General features: G+C 33.7%; 1 protein-coding gene across 5 annotated transcripts in view; it reads right to left on the reverse strand.

Annotated features, from left to right (window-relative positions):
- Positions 1-270: 270 nt before the first annotated feature.
- chas (chascon) overlaps positions 271-25048 on the reverse strand; it is a 232952-nt gene continuing 208174 nt past the window's right edge. For 3 of the 5 annotated variants that reach the window (XM_088262431.1, XM_088262430.1, XM_088262429.1), the window contains exons 8-11: positions 24669-24816; positions 23766-23879; positions 18206-19532; positions 271-2219 (exon numbers count right to left, since the gene is read on the reverse strand). In XM_088262431.1, coding sequence (XP_088118557.1) covers positions 926-2219; positions 18206-19532; positions 23766-23879; positions 24669-24816 — 2883 coding nt within the window. In that variant the 3' untranslated portion in view covers positions 271-925. Of the gene's footprint in view, positions 2220-9649; positions 9700-14548; positions 14612-18205; positions 19533-23765; positions 23880-24668; positions 24817-25048 lie in introns of all 5 variants that reach the window. The other 2 variants (XM_088262432.1, XR_015837748.1) reach the window with 2 other exon arrangements.

The raw sequence follows: 25048 nt of genomic DNA on the forward strand, positions 1-25048 counted from the left end.
ATATTTGCTGAATGGGTTGATGCATACGTATGTAAATTAGGACATACGCATACTGAATGAATCCAAAGTATTTAAAAATGAAATTTAAACACACAAATTTTATATATTTATTTATTTAGAATATAATATTATGACTCGTATCAATAATAACAAATAATAGTAAAATACATAAAAATTTCAAATTTAATAAAAATATGAATTGAATGACACTGAAGGATTTAATTGGTATTTATTTTGGGTAACCATTTTATGAAAAATGAAACCAAAATGAATGGTACACATGATGGATACTTTATTTTCTCATATATATATTCACATTATTTTTGGCACTTATACAAGACCAAGGTATCTTTTTCTTTTGATTAATATATCTCAATGAACATGATATTAAATCGGTTAAGTGAACGATAAATGTTAAAATACTGATTTTATTTAAAATATCTCGTGTTTTATGTGATTATTCAGTTATTCGTGAATATTTAAACTTTTCAAACACTTTTTCTTTAAGATTGACGGTCTTCTACCATTTTCAGTCCATTTCACAGTAGCTATCAATGTATTATTTGTATGAGTACATACCATACAACTTGTGTACATTAAGTATTATTTTACCGATTAAATAAATTTATTAATAATGTAACATTCATAATTTATGTATCTTAAATACATTGTGAAATTTTATGGCCATTATTATTATAAACTATCTTATGTATTAGAAAAGTTTTTATTTAATTTAAGATTAAATTATGTATCGTGTGTACGTTATGTAAGTTTTTGATAAACTGTTTGCACTTTTGTTAATTTACTATATCTTATCCACATCTTAAACTTTATCCAGTTACCTGACACATATACTTTGTTCGATTCACTATTGATGAATTGTTAATACGGGTTAAGACTGGGAGAATTATTTAGCGCTAAATCCTTATTTTCTGTAATCCCTTACTTCTATCACAACTCCGTTACTTCCGCGCCTCTCGTTGGATTGTCCACTACCTCTTCTATGATCTAGTCCGTTTAACCGTCCACCGTTTTCGACGTACTTTAGATTGGACATGGGATCGCCGATATAACGACTCTTCGTTACTGTCGTTGTTTCCGTGGACTCGATGGTCTCTTTTGTTCTTCCGTCCTTCGAAGGAATGGTTTTCTTAGATACCGTTTGAACAGTATTTGTCACGCTGGGTCTTCTGGGATCGTCGGATCTAGACGAAGTACGATATGTCTCCGAGAAATTATCACTATTGGCACTGCCTCTCCTTACGACATTGTATCCGGGACTGATGTAACCTTCGGCCGATTTAAACTTGTCTACATTATTCAAAGGCCGGTACGGAGAACTAGTATCCCTTCGATAAGGGTCCGAAGTCTTGTAAGATAAATCTTCTTTGTAATGGGTCTGTTTGTTGAAACCATTTTTCAGCGGAGTGCTGTTATAGATCGGTGTGGGGGATTTGCTTCTACCGTTGATCCCGTCAATCTCATCATCTCCGTGTAAAGCTTGGAATAGTTCCGGAGACCTTTCTAGTAATCCCTTCATGAAGATTTTCTTCTTATCGTTAACATTACCATTCTCAGCGGGTTTGGAAAGGCCATTGGTGTAAGATGTTTTTTTGGTGAATCTGTTGCTGTATAGATTTTCCTTGCGTTCCTCTTCCTCCTCTTGTAGGGCATTAGACAGATCTCTCTGGCTTCTGCTGATGATCGAAACGATTCCTGGACTTTTCAGTTGTTCCGGTGTTTCGTCCAAACGAGTCAAATGCGGATTGGACTTGTAAATATTAGAGCTGTTGAGGCGACCGGAGTTGTTGAAGTAACTTGTTTTGTGCGTGTCATTCAAAGGTTCCATAGCGTGAACGTTGAAACTCTTACTTCTGTTCAAAGCTTTGTATGTCCTGGCGGGTTTGATAGGTCCTTGAATGCCGTTGCCGTTAGTTGTAGGTCTGCTGACTCCCAGGGTGGAAGAGGGAGGGGTCACATTTACGATGGATACGTTGATGGTGCTAGAGGACCTTTTGTTGTTGGTGAGACGATCGTTCTCCCACTGCCTCGCCGGGGAAGATGACTGCTGATAGTTGGATTTCTTCTGGATTTGTTCATCGTGCAGTTTGCGCGGGAGGGTCTGGGAGTTTCGTAAGTAATCGTCGGTACCGTTGCCGTTCACCAGGCGGCTAGTGGACTTGCTGAATCTTCCAAGGGTGGTTGTGTAATTGTTTGTCCTGGAACAAAAAATTACATTTTTATTTGCAATTTTCACCAAAAATAAACCAAATAAACTAGGAAAATCAACTTAAAATTTACGTTAAGAATTATTATAATATGTGGATTTATGATAGATGATTTATTTGGCTTAATAATAGAGTTATTATTTATATGCTTCAAAGTTTGGTTTAATCATTCGTTACTTGCAACTACGCAAATATTTTTTTATTCAAAATGCTTCATTATCCGCCTCCACGATCGGATTACAATTAGAATAGCTATTATTTTTGCAAGAGGCATGTACGTGTAGGAGGGAAGATAATCTTAATATCTATGCTGTAGAGAAAAAAATGTTAGCCTATTTGCCCAAGAGAGATCATAAAAATTAAATAAAAAAATCGACAATTACAGATAAGAAGCCTGTAAGATTCAACCATCAAGAAAGTACATTTAAATTATTTGTAAATGAGTGAATATATACTATAGTAAATATTAAAAAAAAAGATAGTTCAAAATCAAAAAAAGTTGACCGTAAAAAAATTTAAATTTAATTGGGATAAACATATATGATTTGTGAGTTTTTTTACGAGTGTTTTCTCATTTACAGATCGAGTTTTTACAAACTATAATAAGAATAATCTTTTATTTTAGTTAACGGTTAGGATGTCTTCGAATGTTCGTCCTATGCGCCTGTATAATATCAAGTATGCAATTTGTATTTTTTAATCAAATGTGTTTGTTGTTTTTCATTTTAATGAATTATCTACATTTTATTGATATCGGAACATAAATGAAGAACTTTATAGAGATTGTGGGGGATCACTTTATACACTGTAACATTCACCATTCCACCCATGATTGTCAACCACATTACTCAAATTTCGATAAATTGTGTACATGTTACAAGTGACAGCAAAATTTATTAAACCAGGCAATGATAAATTGTATCGCTTGTGCATGTCCAGATTTCCATATTACTGTCTAAAAAAACATCGTTTATGTAAAGTGTGTAGTAAAATCTTGATATAAATAGCTCAAAAGTGTAGCAAAATTCAGGAATTCTGGGGTAAGTTTTTTTGTATTTAGCAGAGACCTACTCAACTAAACCATAGAGGGTGCCGAGAAGTCGTACGTAAAAGAAGGTGCCATAAATTGAAGGATAAATAAAACTTGAATTGAAATTTGATTAGTGTGGTTATCAATCATGGGTAGAATGGTGCATGTTGACATCTTTGTTGAGATATCAATTTAAATAATCCCTAAGTGGACAAACCCAGGTTTGCAAACAATGATTTGGACACACTCAAAATATTGTGCTTACAAATTCCTTTATTTTGCCTTCGCTCCATATTGCATTGTTTCTATTTTTTAATGATTGACTTTTATTCGATTAACAAATTATTTTTATTCTCCAAATAATGGCGACTCTCCATGCCTCTTAATCTCATTTAAATTTCTCTAAAACAGTTACTTTAACAAAGTAATTGTCAAACTCCGTCAACCTGTAACACTTTTGAGAAGGTGTGGCATTTTGTTTTCTCCGCATGCGAGTGCTAAATATTTACGAGCAAACGTGTGCACAGTACTAAATATTTACGGACAAGTGCGCCTCGCGAATTCGTTTGCAAATCAAAAGAGAAAATAAAGAGCACATTGCTGGTGTCTTAAAAATTGGGTAATTGCTTTTACTTTCTTAGGGATTGAATCGAGCCGGTCCACCTATGTGGGAGAGAAGAAACGGGTTTTGTGAAACAATTTCGCGGCATCGATTTAGCGGCAAGTATGTAGGCATGTACTTTTAATTTCGCATTTACCCACATACAATCGGTTCCTACCTACGGAGGTACCTGTTCGTCTGAATTCATTCGAATCTCGTTTGGCTATTTTTTTTTTTTTTTTTTAATTGGAACATAAATTCATTTTATACAAAAAACAAATGACAATCGGTAGGTACTTTTCTTTTCTTCTGTAAAGAAATAACAGAGTTATAAATGATTAAAATGTCTATGTTGTAATAGGCCTTTGTCAAGATGTTGGATTATTGGCGAATAAATTAATATGAAAAATCACAAGACTATCAATAGGGAGATATTTATGTTTAAACTTTACATATTTGAATAAAAAGAAAAACGTGCGTTGGCATACGTCATCAAATTTCCGACATCGAACGTTTTATGACGTCATCTGGTTTATTGTCTATGGTTTATAGAGCAGTTATAGTAGTAGTATGGATTGTTTGTTTACCACTACACTACCATTTGTGTTATACAAATATGAGGGGAGAGGGGGGGTGAAAGGGTTGTCTATGGACATCAACAAATAGAGCCGCCAATAATTTAGCAACGATACTAACATTAAATAATTCCATCGTTTACAGAAACACGTGACAGCAATGAATGACGTCACAGGATCTCATTCATTGCCAACTTACGAAAATAACGTTTTTTCAAAAGCGAATTTTCCTAAAGAAAATATTAATTATATCGGCTGTTATAAACACAAAACGAGTCCAATACAATCCTTTATAGGTTGAGTATGTTAAATCAGATATTCCTCCCGTCTGACAAAGATCCATTGCAAGGAAAAAGCAACAATTCTTGACGTTATAAAGTGCGAAGAAAATGGATTTTTTAAAAGTTCCATCTAGTATTTCGTTTACAATATCAATATTTATTTATAATGGTTTTATGTGCCATAACAAATTAATTTACATATTTTGAATAGCTAGTAGATAATAATAAGGACCAACTTCTTTGTGTGGTTGTCCTTAAAACATGAAAAAAAAATCAGAGCTAAAATCCTTGTTTGAATAATCCCTGTTATTTAAAGCTTTTAGCTTGAATAAAATACCCGCTATTAAAACTTAAAGTTTAATTTTCTTTTGAAACCACATTAATATGATATTTCAAACTTCTTAGTGTATTTTGTCAGTTTATTGAACGATGAAAACGTTATAATTTCCATCATTAAGTCAAAATTTCATATTTTATTTGTAAAGACAAATATTTGTGTTTTTATTATTTGCACAAATACTTCAATTTCATACTATTTCTGTGAGCCTAAGCGACTCATTACTAGAGATATAGACATCAAATTGTGGTAGAGTGGGTGCGAACCGAGTAACTCTGACTTAAGAGTCCGCGACACTAACCACGGGTCCACAACCCGATATTATCTAGTTTACGTTTTTCGCCAGTATACACACGATATATTCATCGCATATTTTTTTGTCTTCTTTTCGCTTTAACTGTCAGCAAATCTCAGAACAATAACATCGTTTGAATGCAAATATTATATGAAAATATCAGCATTTAAAATTCTATGAATCTTTGTGTAAGCGGTTTGGAATTATTGTCATAAAGTTCTCGGAATTACATAACGATAGCGTCATTTTATTAATAGAATTCTCTTTGATTACCACAAATGGTTCGTGTTCGCGTTATAAAATAAAGTGGTAAACCTTGGATGATTCTTTTGGAAACGCTAACATCGGACGCACTACATTTTCCGATGCAAATTTCTAAGAACTTAATTCTATATATGTTTGTAACATGTAATAGTTTAAGTTATTTTACACTCAGACTGAAACTAATAATAAATAAATTGTTAATTACTTGCAACGTAATAAACACTTTGTTATATTGAAGATGTATGAACCGAAATGAAGCATATATTGTTTTTACACGAAGAGAGATGGAAGTCTGATCATTCCAGGGCTTACGAACTGCCATTTGGCTGCCTAAAATGATCACTTTATACATCTGTGTAAAGTTCATCATTCTGCAAATTTATTATTTAATATCTACAATGCATTAATTTTTAGAGATGCGAATATCCACTGTTGTAAGATTCCCTTCGTAAGTTAGTTGTAATTTTGATAGACGTAAAATTTTAGCAGATGGTGTTACCATTAATTGAGAATTTAGGGAGTAAATAGTCTTTTCCAATTAAAAATATTTGAGATATATTCAGAATTAGTTCACATATATTTTTTTTAATAGAAAGCTCAAAATAACATTTTTTTAAAATGATACTTCTAATTTCACCAGTTTTGAATGAATATCAGTATATGTATAAATAAATAAATTTACCTTTATTTATTTATGTATAAATAAATACCTAAATATATAAAGGTTAAAAAAATCTTTTACTTGTAGTATATATAAACGAGTACATATCCTCGATTATGTATATGTATTTTCTAATAAGTATTAAATTTAAAAAAAATAAATTAAAAAAAGTTCAAAGTTAACACTATCTCGACCAAAACATGACATCAAATTGCACGAGTGATTTCTCTTTTAACAAATTTCTAAACTTTGACTAAATACACCATCTATTTTTATTGATTTTCTAATCCCGGAGGGCTTGTCACTAATTAATCGATTCGATATTCTCGAATCTTGTTGGTAAATCAAATTAAAGGTTAAAGACAACCTGACCTATGAAAATTTATCTACATAAGTCTCTACTCTCAAATGTAGGTACTGGCGGGTGGATGTACATGTGAGTGCACACGATGTGTTCTATGACCTGCCTCTTGTGGAATTCCTACAAGGAAAGTAGGCCTTCACAAAATATCATTAATATATACTCGTACGTACCTAGATACGACATGTGATAGTAAAGCCTAGTTTATCAGTTTTCGTTTCCTTGGATCAAAGATTCCTAGTATTCATTTTAGTAAATGAACATTTTTCTAATGAATTCAATTCTGAACGCAAACATTAGTGCAAAATACTGATAATAGTATGTTTCTAAGTTAGGTATTTGTCCGCCTCCGTAGTGTAATGGTCAGCACGCTCGGCTACCGTTCTGGAGGACCCGGGTTCGATTCCCAGGGGGGGTAAGAATAAATATGAGTGATTTTTTTCACTGTAATATTTATTCAATATTACCCTGGACTGGTACTTGAAGCGGAGGGCTGATCACCTTTCCTTCATGTGTAAACGATCAAGATAACACTGCGTTTATATGACGCAGTGCCCTATGCACCATTGGGGTGCGGATAAGGGTTTTATTATTATTATTATATATATATATATATATATATATATATATATATATATATATATATATATATATATATATATATATGTTTATATATTTATATATATTTATATATATATATATATATATATATATATATATATATATATATATATATATATATATATATATATATATATATATATATATATATATATATATATATATATATATATATATATATATGTATATATGTATATATATATAACTGCCATTAAGGCTAAAAAGCTAATACAGTTTATGATTTATAAAACGTATTTGAGGGTTATATATTTTTATTAAAGACCAAAAATTACGCTTTTCTTCGAAAAAAAACATGCGGTAAAAGGCACATATAAAAATATATACAATTATGTGTAAAGTAATTTATATTTTATAATCGTAATTTATAAACAGTGTCCGCCTCCGTAGAGTAATGGTCAGCACGCTCGTTTACCGTACTGTAGGTCCCGGATTCGATTCCCAGGGGTGTCTCAATAAATATAAGTGATTTTTTCACTTTATTGATTCAATATTACCCTGGACTGGTACCTGAAGCAAAGGGCTGATCACCTTTTCTTCAAGTGTTAATGATCAAGATAACACTGCGTTCATATGATGCAGTGCCCTATTGGGATGCGGGTAAGGGTTTGAAGAAGAATGTATAAAAAGTTCTCAAGAAACATGTTACACTTATTTAAATCTTTTCAGAAAACATTTTGGGTGAAATGTGAGTTTTTCTTATGGTCGTATATTTTACGATAGTTTAAAATAAGTCCCGTGGCCTAGAGTTAAAAAGGTTATTTTGAAAATTAAGGCTATTTTGAGTTTGTCTTGTAAAATTTGGATCATTGACCAGGATTACGCCGGCGTCGCGTTGTCTAAACACTAAACACGTTTGATAAACCACTCAAAAGTGGTCCAAACCGAGAGAAATTTGGTATCTGGCCATTCCTCAGCCTCAGCACGTAGCTCCAGGGGAAATGACGTCTGACGAGGAATGAGAAAGGAGAAATGTTCAATAATAAACACATCAGGAGGTGTGTAAAAAGTGCGGGTCATTGGAATTAATAGGCGTAGATTTCGCGCAGCCACAACGAAACAATGTACGAGTACTTTCCATGAATAAAAACATTTATTTAATAGCTTCATTTTTTCTACTATACATATTTCAAAGATTTATCTTACTTATGGATAAAGGTATTTTTTCTTCTTAATCTTATCTTCCTTTAGGATTAGGTATTCTACGATAAAATGTATCTTATTTCAAAACCGTCAAAAGAATTATCGCACATACGAGTTCATTCATAAAATGACGTTCCCATGTTTTTTTTTAAATATGAATCTTTGATGTTTTCCTCAGCATTATACATTTTATTAAGCTTAAAAAGCTTATTCTATTTTTCTACATAATCGCTATTTCTGTCTAAACACTTTTGCAGACGATGTTCCAACTTATGTATACCCAAGTCATAAAATTCTACCGCCATTCCTTTAAGAAATCGAATAACCTCTTTCTTGAGTTCGAAACATCGACTTCAAAAGTGTTTAGACAGAGACAACGATTATGTAGAAAAAAATAATTAGTTTTAAGCTTTAAAATGATGTACGAGTATAATTCTAAGGAAAACATTTAAGATGGATATTTAAAAATATAATTTTATTGTTAATTATTAATGACCCTTGTACATAGTTATACCCTTTATCAATTCACTCCCAAATCTACTATGTGTGTCTTAAGTCTATTGTTTCTCGTAGAATGAGAAGAAAAAAGTAAAATTTAACAACAAATTCAACATGCTCATGCTCATTATCATTTAATAAAATATGAATTCCAATTATTTTATTTAAAATTGAATTTAACATTTACTCGGTAAAATAATACTACTAATTATAGAACTAATTTGTTTCATGTTTTTCTACGTACTAATTATAAATCCTTACTAAAATAGATAGGTATAATTAGAAATAAATATCCGAATAAATCACTGAAAGCTTTATTATACTTTATAAAAAAATATTTATAGGCATGGATCACGCAATATTGCTCATGTTTTATTATAACTAGGTTGAGGTTGATATTTTTTTGTACTAAGCAAGCTTCGAGCTCAATTTTATTTATTTATTTATTAAACGTTCAATGGCAAGGAAGCAATATCTTCCAACCAACCGAAAACAGACCAGTTAAACTAGTTAAAGTTTGAACTTTATACAGCCGTTTGAAATTAGAGAGAATTTGAGCGTATACATAAGTAAAAACGAAAAAAAATACAATCATGTATTATATTACGTATTACAGTTAAAGGAAAGAGTAAACGTTCTACGATTTCTCACTTTTGATTACATGTTTTGTTTTTCGAGTGTTCTTGCTTGTTTTTTTCTTTATCTGTGTGTAAAATTCATTAAAAAAAGTTTTTACCTGCACTTAGCCATGTAGCAATGTGGCACTCAGATTTTCCGATTTGTTAGCTGCAAAAATCTTTCAGTTATTTTTTTTCATCGTTCATTTTATTATCTTTCATATATTTTAAGACTATGTTTAGTTAATAAGCGTTTTTATCCTAAAAGCGTTATTTTTCGTTGAAAAAGCTTGATTTATTGATGACTTTTTAGTAAAGCTATGACTGTAAATTATTTGTTTCATATGCGCCGCCGCTTTTATTTATACACTTAAAAAGCAGAATGAACAACATGTTAGACAAAAAATATTGAAAAAACACAGCGGAAGCGATTTATTGACAGTAAAAAAATCTTAAGAGTTCTATAGGATATAGAAGAGAATATAAAATTATCGCAGTTTATTTTCTAAACAGCCTCCCCATTAATCATTCAATCTAGTTTTAAATCTCCGTATCCCACGGCGAATTGACTAAGTAACTTAGAAATCATTTTGAGATAAAATCAATTTGCGATTGGAAAAACTAGTCGTTTCAAGTCAGAGGTCACTTTGTACGTGCCTATACAAATAACCAAATAGCAGTTCTCGAAAACCAGTTTATACTTTTTAATATGCACTGATCATCCACGGAGTGTCGGCCAAATTGTAGAAAGAAGAAATACTCGTATTTAAAACATTCAAGTCCTGGAACTTGTATTAGCAACATAGTTCTAGTGACAAATAGGCGGACTCTATGAAAAATCCAACGTAGGATGATGCAATAAATTATATCCTTTGTTTTCTTTAAGTGACTCTCCCTATGGCTGTCATTTTCTTTCACACTTATTACATCGAGAACAGTGGACAAATTTTGAGGTCTCAGAAACAATCATTCAAAGTTTGTTATACACGAATACTCCGTCTTAAAAGGACATTAATAAAAACCTACACAAATCATACATTTTGCAAAGACAAAAATATATAAAGATATAATATTCCAAACCAAGGTACTAAAATACCCACCAAATAAGTTACAAACTCCAAACAAAAGATGATGAAAAATGCAGTTCATGAATGAATTTTAATTTATTGCGAGTGGGAAGATGTCTTATCACAGTCGATCTTATTATATTATGATGTTATAAAGTTGTTGGATGTTATAACAATTGTTTTAAAAAAAAACGGTGCTATGTATTGAAAATGTGGTAGTCTATCGAGTCACGATTGATTTGAAACACCCTATCGGTTACGTAGAAACATCTTTGCGTCCTACAACTGTTTGTATTATAGTATAATACACTTGTAGCCCCATGTCTAGGTCACTCAAGGTTGCGATTGTTTACATACAATATCGCATATATTAATACACGAGCATTCCTTTGGAATATTTATTACATGGTTTGAAATCGATACGTTTCCTTGTTAAACCATATTTCTTTCAACCAGAGTATTAGCTGCTTTATGTACACACAAAAAGATTTAAATACGTCACAAACACCCAGACTAATTGAAAATAAATCTTTCTTGAATTCATTTTGCAAATGGCGAGATTCGAATATAAACCGTCTAGTATTTTTATATAAGTATGTACTTGGAAAGTTGTACGTTTCCTTACAACTTTCCAAGTTATACGCACGTTTTTTATTTATAATAAATTACATTTTAAAATAATTGGGTCAAAGAGTTCATGTATATATTTTTAACGTGAGTCTTATTCGTTTTACATCCTGAACACTCCTTTTTAAAACAAACAGTTAATTCACTTTATATTCATCACACGTTTATTTCCAGTACTCTTAATACCGTAATCATTCCTCAAATGAAGTTCAAACATCGAAATAAAATCTTTCGTTCATCTGCTAACTAAATATTTAACCAAAATATTTATGTGTAACTGATATTTTTTTATTGATATCTCAATAAATATTAATAAGAATATGGAGATCTGGGCATTTACGGGGCTGAGGACCATCAAAGGCTGATTTAAGTGATCAATTTACACACGTGTAACATTCATCAATTGTACCCATCATTGACAACCGCACTACTCAAATTCTTGGAAGTTCTATATATATATGAACCAATTTTGAAACATAATACTTGAATCACTAGAACTTCACTAGAGACATCTATTGGTGAGATGAAAAGAAGCTTTTTATTGAGCAGAAACTCTTTTATTAGTATGTGAGGTCCGAATCCTGGATTATAATCGGACACATGAGAAACGCCAGAAAAAATCATTTAATTTTTATTATTTAAGCTTATAATTTGACCAGATAATTTATTTACAACATTTTGAGTGTACCCCGTAAATGCCCAGACTTCCATATTCTTCTTCATCTTTGATGAGATGTCAAAAAATTATATGAAAATACCTCCTGTAATTGGAGATAATCCTGTCATTGGCTAGTTTAAATGTAACACTTTATACACAGTGCGACATTCACCATTCTACCCATGATTGACAACTACATCACCCAAATTTTCGGAAGTTGTATTTATGCTTCGTCGGGGACTTCTATGCTTGAAATAAGTACTTAAGCTTTGTTGTAAGCAGAAACCTCCGTATATTTCAAACAAATACCAAAAAAAAATATTTAAGCTCATGCTGACAAAAACTTCCTGACAATAATGATCGATAACCGTTTTTCAAACGCAAAAGTCGTTAGAAATAAAAGTTTAGAAGTAAAGTCCACACTGCGTACTTAAGATGTTAACTTCCGTATGGAATCGATTCCAAAAAGAACTTTACGAGTTACATATGTAAGTGTTAATAATTTTAATTTTACGTTTATTCGGTACCAAAAATATTTTTCCCATCTCTTTAATATTTTGACCATACATTAGGTTCCGAAGTTATAAAAAATGTCTAAAAGTTTAGTAAAAGATATATACATTACGTCATTGATTTAAGCTGTATAAATTCACGCCTTTAGAGAGATAGCGAATTAGAATTTTCAGTCATGAATTACAAGAAATTATAGTAACTTGAAACAACTAGGTATGGGCTATAAAATATATAAAGCCGAAGTAGGGCCATGATAAACTGTATTGTATAAGCCGTAGCTAGATTTCAGAGTCACTTGTACGTTAGGTAATTTAAAAAAAAAGTCGTTGATGCGTTCGTTATCTTTCCGTTGTGATCGTCTAACGTAACGATACCGGAGACTCTATTTGCAATTTCCGCAAATGACTAGGGTTGTCAGTTTTCTTAGTCATTATTTTTTGCTGATTGACTGATATTACAGCATATGAGACGGAATGTGCAATGGAGCCATTGGCGAATCCCTATTAGGTATGCGAAGGTGAAGGTTCCATACACGACAACCTTTATACTGCCCACGGCTGCAGGTGGGACGCCTGACGCAGTAACACTTTGTGATCTGCTTTTTGAGCACGAGATTTATATCACCAGATCTTTATTATTGCCTTCGTCGCCTTGATTTTACGGCATATTTATTAACTCGCTTGAACACGCGCACAAAACGACGTAATAGATAGATGACAACAGGGTAATGACGGTCACTTGAGTAGTCCAATTGCAAACAGGCGCCGTGGCGTAGTTGGGTAGACGCTCGACTGCGAAACTGGCGTCGCGGGTTCGATTTCCGCTGATTGCAAAATTAATTCAAGAAAGATTTATTTTCAATAGGTCTGGGTGTTTGTGATGTATTTTTCACATTTACCTTCCCTATCCTTCCTATACTACCTGCAGACAAGCATCTAAAATAGACACTTTGTGGGTTATTCCTTAAAAAAAAATTAAAAACACTTCATTTAAAACATTAAGGTTTTTTTAGCCAATGGCAGCAACCGGTAGAATATTAAAACTTCTACCGATTAAAGCTTTTTCGAGAGATTTTAGAACGTGAACTGTCGATCGGCATAGCGAGTTTTGTAAGAGCATTGATTTTTCTATTCCATTTTATTCCTAACTTAACGAGTTTTCGCAGATTATGTTAAATATGGAGCTATTTTCCAAAAAAACATAATTTTTAACATAACATGGTTTGCAAGGGGACTACTCAGTTATGCTGAAAGTGAAATAACATCACATCTTGTATTTATACCCATTGATGAGATTATGTGTAGTTCTCGAAACTAGTCGTGTTTACATTGGTAAACTTAAAAATGGTATTTTAAAAGTATTTTATTTTTTTATGTAAAACATTAGATCTAATCATGATTTCCATATTTCAAATATAAGTAAAGCCTTGAAAAAAAAATATAACCCTTATCCGTACCCAATGGTGATAATACAATATATGAGAAGTGTGATCTTGATCGATAAATACGTGAATAAGAGGTGATTATAGAGCAAACCCTGCGCTTCAAGTACCAGTCCAGGGTAATATTAAATATTTGAGTGAAAACCACTTATATTTATTAAAATACCCTGTGAATCGATCCCGGTACCTCCAGCATGGTAGATAAACGTGCAGACTACTTTAATATGGAGATGCATAAAATATTAGCGTGTTTTTCATATCTAGGCCACCTAAAATATGTTTATTTTTAATTCTTTTTAAATTAAAGAATTTACAGATATTCCCAAATTATGCATTAATATGAAATTATTTGACAGAAATAAATTGTTTTTATATTTTTTTATTAATTTTTATCCACACCCAATGGTGCATAGATCATCATATTGATGCAGTGTTTTCTTGATCGCTCATTGCGTGAAGGCAAGGTGATCTTAAATGCTGATAGATATTATTGAATATAAATTTTAAATGATGAACCGTTGATTTAATCTAAAAAAAATTTTTACGATTTATAATGCATACAATAATTACTGACAGTAAGATTAATTTTTTTCTTGGACAAATTAAAATTTTAGTCACTTTAACAAACGTAGCTAAGCACAAGTGCGTTTGCACTGTTACTGGTGTCAAGCGTGTCAAGCAGATGAGTGAAAAATCATTGTAGCATACATACTTTCTGCGAAATTTGCGGTGACCGACATTACCCGATGACCGCCATTCCCCCGTTCTCCCCTACCTATAAAGTTCAATCATTAAAACCCATTTTGAGGTGCAGCGATTCTATTCTGCTAATTTATTATTTACGTCGCGTAAAAAATATACGATCGTAATTTCGACAGGACGTGTTCCTTAAATACTACAGGTATTAGCAATAAAAAATGTACAAGTTTTTAATATTATTATCTCAGTCACAAATAGATGACAAAAACCGTGTAACATCCGTCCCAAGGTTTTCAAATTACAACGTTGAATAGAACACAAAGTAATTAACGTTCAAAATTCGTGTTTAAAGTCAATATTTGTTTTGTTAGCAATCATCTTTGCCTTGCGATGAGATAATTCTTAGCAAGAAAAGTTGTCCATAAATTACATACTCGTAGAGCTTGTGTATCTAATATCGGAAAACACGTTTGTTAAACTCTCAATCAATCATACAAACATTGAAATTATACAACAATGACTATAACAGCTCCAAAAAAATATTTGTAGGAAAAATAAGTATTATGAATTTTTCATATAAATGATGAAATTAATTCACCATAACAGCTCCAAAAACTATATGTAGGAAAAATAAAAATTATGAATTTTTCATATAAATGAAGAAATCAATTCGCCATAACAGCTCCAAAAAAATATTTGTGGGAAAAATAAGCATTTTGAATTTTTCATATAAATGAAGAAATTAATAAATGAAGAAATTAATTCACTTCAGAAATATCAATTTGGTGACATATATGTATGATATGTATATGGCAAAACATTTTACGATTGTAAACAAATAGATTCACCATACTTTCTTAGTCATGTCTAAGGAATACTACTGCCACTGACCCTTATCCCTACTCAATGGTGCATAGGGCACTGTATCAAATTGATGTAACGTTTAGTTGATCCTTAATTATATGAAGGCAAGGTGATTAATCCTGCGCTTCAGGTTAATATTCAATAAATATTTCTTCTAACCCCTATCCGCATCCAATGCATAGGGCACTGCATCGGATACAAGCAGTGTTATCTTGATCGTTAAATACACTAAGGAAAGGTGCTCAACCTTCCGCTTAAGGTACCCGTCCAGGGTCATATAAAATAAATATTAGGCTGAAAAATCACTGATATTTATTTCGACCCTTTTGGGAATCGAACCCGGGACCTCCATCATGGTCCCCTGGAGCGCTAACCACTACACCATAGAAGCAGACAGCCTCGATAAATAATATTATTTTTAATAAGTATTTGTGTTTTTTTATTATTTACAAAAATACTTCAATTTCAGACTGTTTCTGTGAGCCTAAGCGGCCTAATTGTGGTAGAGTGGGTTTGAACCAAGAAACTCTTACTCAAGAGTCCGCGACACTAACCACGGGACCACAACCCGACACATATTAGAGTAATTTTCAATAAATATTACAGTAAAAATCATTTATATGTATTTGAACCCATGCGAGTCGAACTTGGGATCTCCAGCAATGTTTCCGAACGCGGTAACCACCTAACTAACTATGGAGGCGGATAAATATAATACAATATCAATATATTTGGTCATTACTCCGTAAGATATTATTATGATTAAAATTTTAATTGAACCCGTTCTCCTTCACATTAGTGAGGTTAAGTTAAGCAAAAATAAACAAACAAATCGTTGTCACACGGGCTGGCTTCCACGTGGGCAGAAATCGCTGAATCGTTTTTTTGTTTTTGTTTTTTGTTTTCTCTTATAAAAACCGAACAAGTATAAAACATAGTGCAAAACTCCTGATTGATCGCGTGGGTAGGGCGAACGGCAAACCTGATACGTAGAATATATTATTGATCCTCGAGTTGTAACACGGAACAATTGTGTTGGTATGTTACCACTGTGACCGCCTTCTTTGGTCATATCAATAATATCAGCTCTGCGTCATTCCGCCATCTCGTAGATTGTTAAAAGTCCACTGTGGTCAAGACTGGCGTTTCATAATATCACGTATAGCGAGAATCCCGGATTTTACGTCCCCGGATTCAACGTTTCCCCGCCAATTGCGTGTAATTATTTCAGTCCCGATACATTTAAAAAAATTCGCAACTTAGTTTGAAAAAAAATGCTTAGCAAGAGCAGATCTGTCAGGAAGCCTAGATGCTTCTGTATCAGATCTGGGCATGCGGTGGGACAGCTTTCAATATAGTCCCAATATATTTTAGTACATGTTGCTCACTCCTTTCAAGAACGTCATAAATCAAAAATCGTCATATTTCAGTTGTGCTTGTTTTCGGAATGCCCAGAAAATGTACTATATCCCAGCAAAAGCGGCATATTTTTAACTTAATATTTACCCCGCTACAGGGCAGAAAGTGTTGGTTTTTGCATTTTGATAAAAAAAGGTATTGTTTAATTATTTTTTTAAATATACGTACGAAAAAACGTTCAGGTTTTACCTAAAAAAATCTGTTGCACAGTAAAAAGTTCAATAAGTGGCTTGATATTTATTTTTAATATTGTGCATTGTATTTTATTTTTAAACTTTAAAAACGTTCTCCTGAAAAATCAAGTTTATTTTGATTTATTACGTTCTTGAAAGGAGTGAGCGATGTATGACCAGCTTTTACGTTTTTTGTTCCGCAATTTACGTCGAGAATATTTAAAATATCTGAGCTTGATAATGAGTAGCGTAGCTATTTTTTTTATCAATATTTACATTTTCCCTCATTTTTTTTTACAGTTCCAAAAAAAATCAAATAGGGTAAAATTTCACTGTATTACATTACATACTAGCTATGTACCCAGCCACGCGTTGATGTGGCTTAGTTTGGTAGAATGAATAATAAAGAACATGAAAGCACATAATTGTATTTCATTTCAAAATGCTTTGAAGCAATAAAAATATTAAAAAAATTATTAACCCGCAATGTAATTGAAAACACCGTAAAAACTAATTGATGGCAGCTGTCAAGAAGCACGCTATCCACCATCAGCAATTTTAAGCATTGCGTGTATTGTTTTTACTTTCAATAGATGGCGCTGTGATTGCGGTAAAAATGTTTTTACTTGTCACAGGTATATGAAAAAACACGCGACTATTCGAATGCTACGTTATATATTAAAAAAAAGTAAGCAATTGGTGAATATTTTTAGAACATTTAAATACAACATTTTGTAAAAGCGAACATTTTTTATATAGATTAACAGGTTTTTAGGAACAAATTAAAAAACATCGATCATACTATATTATGTAAACAAAAAAATTCACAAATCAGAGCTGTTAGGAAACGATAAGCTTTTATTTAGCGTCAGTAAAACAACGTGGTGGAAAATTATTTTTCTAATTATTTACAACACATAAATATTAAAATATTAACGTTTTTAAAGCATCTACATGAAGATTCTACAATTTTATAAAATAAAGCAGTATTTTGTAAAAAATATTATTAAAAATAATTATAAATATTCGTATACTTATACTCAACTAATTTTAATATGTTTAGTTTCTATTTAATATTTTAAAGCAATTGCCTTTAATTAATATTAATAAGTTTAATATGCAAACTCCTTAATAAATATTTCAATATCTTTGTTCAATTGTTTTTTTTAAATTAAATGTTTTGAATTTTAACAATACAAAAAAGGAAATCCTACCTGTGATCTTCTACGTCACTCGAACCGTTGTGTCCATTGATGTAGGTTTTCCTATTGGGCGTCCGCTGAGGGCGCGCGCCGTCGTACTTATTTTCGCGACCGTAGATACTGCCGCCGAAGGGGTCCTCGCCCAGATAATACCTCTGCAGAGGCTCGGCCCGACCGCGCCGGTCCATGGTTCGCGAGCTACTGTCCCTCTCGCGCTCCGGCCGCGGCGGGTCGCTGTCCACGCTGCCGTACTGGCGGTACGTGCTGCTGAGGTCCCGCCGCGGGGAGGGGGAGCGCGACGCGCGCGCGCCCTTGCGCCCGCGCCGCTCCTGGCTGGCCGACCGGATCTTGCCCACCAGCTTGCGGATGGACTGGCCGATGGCGGCGCCCACCGAGCGCCGCTCGGCCGCCTTCGGCTCCTCGGCCGCGAAGCGCGTCCGCTGCGGCGGCTTCCTGCTGGACCGCGCTGGCTGCGGGGACGGCGAGGGCGAGGGCGAGCGAGAGCGCGTGGCGGGCCGCGCGCCCCGCGGCGGCGAGTAGTCGGGCGGCGGCTCTTGGACCACCTCTTCGCGGTAGGACGTCTCGTTTCTGGAGTGACTCCGGTACCCGCTGTCGTAGCGATTGCTGTCGTCGGAAGTCCTCTGCTTCCTCTCCGCGGCCCTCTTGCGCTCGGGCGGCGCCGGACCGCGCTCGTAGTGGATGTCTTCCTCCGGGGTCTTGTACCTTGTTTGGGGACCTTGCCTATAGCGTGGCCCGTACGGCGAGTAGGCCCGCTCGGGGCTCTTTCGCCTCTCGAGGCTCTGAAACGGCGAAGCCCTCTCGGGGCTCGGCCGGCGGTACGGAGCGTTCACCGTGGACGAGGACACGTAAGCCGAGTCGTCTCTCTGCAGAGCCGGAGAGCGCAGAGGACGGCCACGGTCGGGAGACGGGGAGTCCGCGGGCTTGGGAGACATCTCCTCGCGGAGTCTGGCCTCCTCGGCCCGGCGCTGGCTCCACTCGCTCACGCCCTGGAAGTATCCCTTGGTGCGGGTGGGGGTGGGCAGGGCCTCGGGTGAGGGCGCGGGAGGCGCGCGAGCCTTGGGCGGACTGATGACCCTCGGCGGCTCGCGCACCCTGGAGTTGGGAGCCTCCGGTTGAGACTTGATGGTCACGTTGAAGTAACTCGTCCCGGGGGCTTCTTCTATCTCATCTCCGATGGAGTCGCGAGAGGAGCGTGAATCGCTTCCGAAGTGATGCTCCAGCCACTTGGTAGTTTCCTTCTTTCTAGTCTCTTCCTCGAGATCGAAATCCAGCGGCTTTTTAGTGAGAGCGTCTTTCCTTTCTAGCAGCGAATCAGCTTCTGCAAACGAAATCACGTTAGAACTGAACGACGTCCCTAAGTATCGCTATATTATCTCGCGCGGAGTTAGCAGCTCGCGCAATGAGCGTGTACAGAACAACCTGCTCGCGTCGCGGATCGCTATGACTGATGAGTCTCCTCCTACGAAAGAACATCGCCGGAGTTGCTCGTCAAATTGTTTGCATATTAAAACCGCACAACACGTTGGATACCGACAACAAAAAATAAATAATCCGTATTTAATGAAGACTAAGTGCAATTTGAAAAATTTGTTCCTTCTCAAATATTAAAACCGTCACGGATATCCTAAAAAGTGAAGCGATAATCTGATTTTTGTTCTATTTTCTATTATTCTCAGAAATATAACTTCAAGATTCCGTTAAAGCTAACCAAGTCTTTAAAAATAATAAATCTTAAAACCTCTGATTATTTTCACGTATTTGTCTCTAAGTATTATTATCTATACTCTTTTAAGTAACTATTCATATATAGTATCAAGTATATTTTTGACTACGTTCTGTACACACCCACATATTGTAAAAAAGTGTACAAATATGTACTATACTTTTTGTCCTAATTACTTTCATAAAATTAATTACATAAATTTTAGAAAAATGTATATTCGCTGAATAGTGTTATCTAAATCAATATTGATTTTCTTAAATGATCGGATTAAGCCCGTATTGTATTTCGCTTACGCAATGCTCGATATTTAGCATTCGTAGATTTTTAAATGTCAGCCAATTAGTTTGCAATAGAAAAAAATATTGGATTTACGCGTCACAATCTATATGGAGGATTGTGTAAAAACGGAATGACACCTGTTCAAACTGAACGAGCTCACTTGTCTCGCTTTACCTTGAGAAAGTGGAAAATCTATTACATACATAAAATATCGCTTAGCCAGGAATAAGCAAAAGGGAAATTAATGAATATCTTCTATTCACGTACACGTATGTATATTAAGTACAACGGTAACGCGCGTATTCACGACTATATTATAAAAATCCATTATGCAATATTGATTATAATTGCGTGTAAATAAACGTAGATATTAATTGCTAAACATACACAAAAAATATATCCGCACACATTGCTCATATCGAAACATTATCCACCTCGGAATGAAAACGTGTTGTATTATTTAATAAGAGGCCACTATTATTAAGCGCGTAGTACTTTAATGACATTAAAAAACCTGTTGATTTCATTAATTTATAAAAGAACAAAAACTATTCTTTTTCAAGAAGTTTATATACCATAAGTTTATTCTAAAATCGTTAATCGAATGAAGTTTAACAATGTCGTACAAAAACGATAAAAAGAAAATATTTTTCCCAATATAAACAAGGATATAACATTAATTAAAGAAAACACTTCGTTTTTTAACCACTTGAGTTTTATTATAGACTACATGTTTCAGAAGTTAAACTTCCATCATTCAGGTCTGTATAATAACTAAAATATAAAATATAATATTATTAAATAATATATTGCTTCAAAATTCTTCGCCATTGCTTTCAATTTTTCCTTTGTTTTCAAACTCTGTTCCTTGACTAACCCCTTCCCCTTACTTTCCCCTCTCCTTATTTATAGAACAATTTTATATTTTATATTTTAGTTACTATACAGACCTGAATGATGGAAGTTTAACTTCTGAAACATGTAGTCTATAATAAAACTCAAGTGGTAAAAAACGAAGTGTTTTCTTTAATTATTGTAACATGTCTTACCACAAAGTTAATGCCGAAACAATAAATAGGATACAACATAATGAATAATGGTTACTTATTAAATATTTGATAATGTAGCCTATATCCATACAATTTCTGCCATTATATTTATACGTGATGCTTTTTATTCGAATTTTCGACCAGACGTTACGGGTATTTCCCCCATTTGTCATATTTTTATTTTAGTTTCTAACATGCGCACTTAACATGTTTAATACTAAAAATAATAAGTCAGATGTTTACGTTTTCCTTTACAACAATGCTAGAATAAACACGAAGTTCTTATAAATTCAACCTACATAAAAATTCGCGTTTTAATATCCGCATTCAACGATTGTAATCTTCCAAAACGGGGCGTCGTTTAATATTCTCCTCAAACATTTTTCAACTGATCTCTGAATAAAATTAAAGTTTTAATCTAAAAAAACACAACGTTCTGAAACACATGTAGGACTATCTATTAGGATTGCTACCATTGTAATACTAGAATTATCGGAACGCACGTGGGTTGGCTCTAATTTGATTTGATCACAAAGGCAATGCATTTTATTACACAATGATCTTCGCGGATACATCCATCTTAGATACTGGGATCATTATAGTAACCCAACCCGATTCCGTTAAAGACAATACGGATTACGTTTTTATTAATTTAATACCAAACCCAGCGACTTGTAAATTGAAATGATCATTAATTTTCCGATGCACTGCACACAAAATGACATCACACAAAGACAATACTAATTAACACTGTTCCCACGTCTGACAATTACTTTTAAAATATAAGTACAGGCAAATACTTTACAGAAACTTGGTGGACATTGCAGGATATGACTTCCAAATTTAGTAACTATACGAAAAATGCATTACTGTTATTTAATGAGACTACTACTGACCCTTATCTGCACAAAATGGCGCATAGGGCACTAACATTGCAATGTTAATTTGATTGTTTATTAAATGAATGTTGTTGTAATGGTCAGCATGCTCGGCAACCGTACTGGAGGTCTCGGGATCGATTCTCAGGGGGGGAAGTCAAATAAATAAAAGTGATTTTTTTCACTCCAATATTTATTCAATTTTACCATGGACTGGTACCTGAAGCGGAGGACTGATCATCTTTCGTTCATGTGTTAACAATCAAGATAATACTGAGTTTATATGATGTAGTGCTCTATGCATCATTGGGTGCGGATGACGGTTTAAATGAATTATATGTAGGCAAAAATGTCAATCCTGCGCTTTGGGGATTGATTCAGGTTAATATTGAACAAATATTTGATTGAAAAAACCTTTTATTTATTTATACCCCCCAGGAAATCGAATCTAGGACCTCCAGGATGGTAGCCAAATGTGATAACTACTATACTACAGAAGCAGATAATTTATGAGAAGACATTTTATAAGAAGTGTCCGATAATACTAATTGACCATTTTAAAATCTGACTACTTTTTATTCGAAGACTGTACAGGACTTAACTAATATTGTAGAAGAGGTGTGGGAGGTTGATTAATTTTAATTTTTAATTTGATCATTAAATATTTTTTATTCGTCATCGTAATATGCACAGCTGAGCCCGCGTCATATTTATTTTTAGTGCTACGTACATATGTACATATACACTATTATACATGATGGCCATAGTAACACAAGTGCATTATTTTTTAATGGCTTAAGTTAAATTAATTGTATGTACTTTCAATTGCGATTTATTTCGTGAATATTCAAGAATATTATTTTAGAAGATTTTGATATTTGCTAATGAGGCTGCAAAAAGTACAAAAAATATAATCTTTATTTTACTTGCTTTTTAAAAATGTATAATCGATTTGAACTTCCTATTTATTTATCTTTATTAGCGAGAAAAAATAGTGGTCCATTTTAAATGGGAATTTACTTATACCCCATTTCAATCAATAGTATTTTTCAGAATAAGAAATATTTTGGTATTCTGCAAAGGATTTTTCAATTCAAAATCTAAATTTATGATAGCATTTTTCGTCTTTTCAATAAAAGTCTGAATAAAAACAGAACATATTTTTATTTTATTTAACAACGGTCCAAAAACATAGTTGTTAAAAAAACTATTATATTGAATCGCTTTTTATAAGCTGTGAAAGTAGTCTAGGATGGGAAAAGGCTTGAGGAGCCTTAGGTTTTTTCTGGAACCATCTAGACTCACCCACCTAGCAATTCATGGCTAACCCCAAGGTAGAAGACTCTTGGACAAACCACCCAAGAGATGAATTGACAGCTTGGAATCGACATCGGAATAGGCTTATCTCTCTTCGAAACAGGCCACAAGGCCCACACCAAGATGAAGAAGAAAAGATTGTGTTTTTTTTCAAAAAAAAATCTACACCACGTTTGATTTGGATCAACTCATAAAATGTGTCCATATTACAGGGGTAGATTTTGGTCAAATATTTTGGCATACAACCAGATTTGATTAGCTTTGACCAGAATCAGCCCCTAGATCTAGATCTGCTAGATACACACCCTTCTGTCTCTGCATAAGCGTCCTAGCCTGGAGCCTCCTTTGCCTGCGCACCCTGGCGGACAAACTGTCCCAATCGTGAGGGTCCTCCATGCCAGGATCTCCAAACTTCTCGCCTGTCAACAAAAAATTAAATATAATATAAAACATGATGTTAGTAAAATAACAAAGATAAAAAAGTCAAAGATATTGCTCAAATTAAAAGCTGTATTAAAAATGGAAAGTCATGTTTTCAGGTGTTTTCCAGTGTAAAAATAATCTGGGATTCGGATCTTCCATACATCCAAATAAAAGGGTCTCTGTTATAAAAACGCTTTTTTTTAAATCCAACATGTTTTGAACTCATATCGTTCACTCCTTTCAAGAACGTCATAAATAAAAAATCGTCAATTTTCAGTTGTTCATGTTTTCGGAATGCCTAGAAAATGTACTAAATCCCAGCAAAAGAGGCATATTTTAACTTAATATTTACCCACCTCAGGGCAGAAAATGTTGTTTGTGCATTTTGAAGAAAAGGTATTGTTTAATTATTTTTTTAAATTTACTAAATATTTTTTAAATAAAGAAAAAACCTTCAGGTTTTACCTAAAAAGATCTGTTCCAGAGTAAAAAGTTCAACAAGTGGCTTGATATTTATTTTTAATACATTGTGTTATATTTTTAAACTTTAAAAATGTTCTGAAAAATCAAGTTTTTTTTATTATAACGTTCTTGCAAGGAGTGAGCAATATGTCACCAAATTGATATTTCTGAAAACAAGTGAATTAATGTCTTCATTTATATGAAAAATTCATTATGTTTATTTTTCTTACTACCCAGGAACTTTTACTACTGGAAGTATTTATTTTTTTAATTTTGATTAAAACATTTATAAAGTATGAATTGCGTTAAAATGCGATAATCACCTTCTTCTGTATCGGCGTTATATCTCATTTCCCGCGCGATCCTAGCGCCCCCTGCCATGTGATCCACAAACTCCTGATCGCGCGTGCGCCGCCAGCGCTGCCCGCTCTCGCGTTTCCTCTCCACAGACCCGCTACTCAAAGATTTGCCCTGAAAGAAAAATCATTCATTAGCAAGGATCGAATAGTCTAATATCAAATATCAAATAAAAAAAAAACTGGAGCCAGGTAGGTGTTTAAAGAGCGTGTTAAATTTGTTTACGATATTTGGATTTGTTAGGTAAGGTAGGTTCAATATATTTATTGATATCTCCACGTAGATGAAAAAGAATATAAAGAAAGACACAATTGTGAAATTTTGTCATCATTCGTAATAATATTTT

This window comes from Brachycentrus maculatus, unplaced genomic scaffold, assembly GCF_059751285.1.
Source record: "Brachycentrus maculatus isolate JH-2025_06_01 unplaced genomic scaffold, ASM5975128v1 h1tg000180l, whole genome shotgun sequence".
Classification (NCBI taxonomy): domain Eukaryota; kingdom Metazoa; phylum Arthropoda; class Insecta; order Trichoptera; family Brachycentridae; genus Brachycentrus; species Brachycentrus maculatus.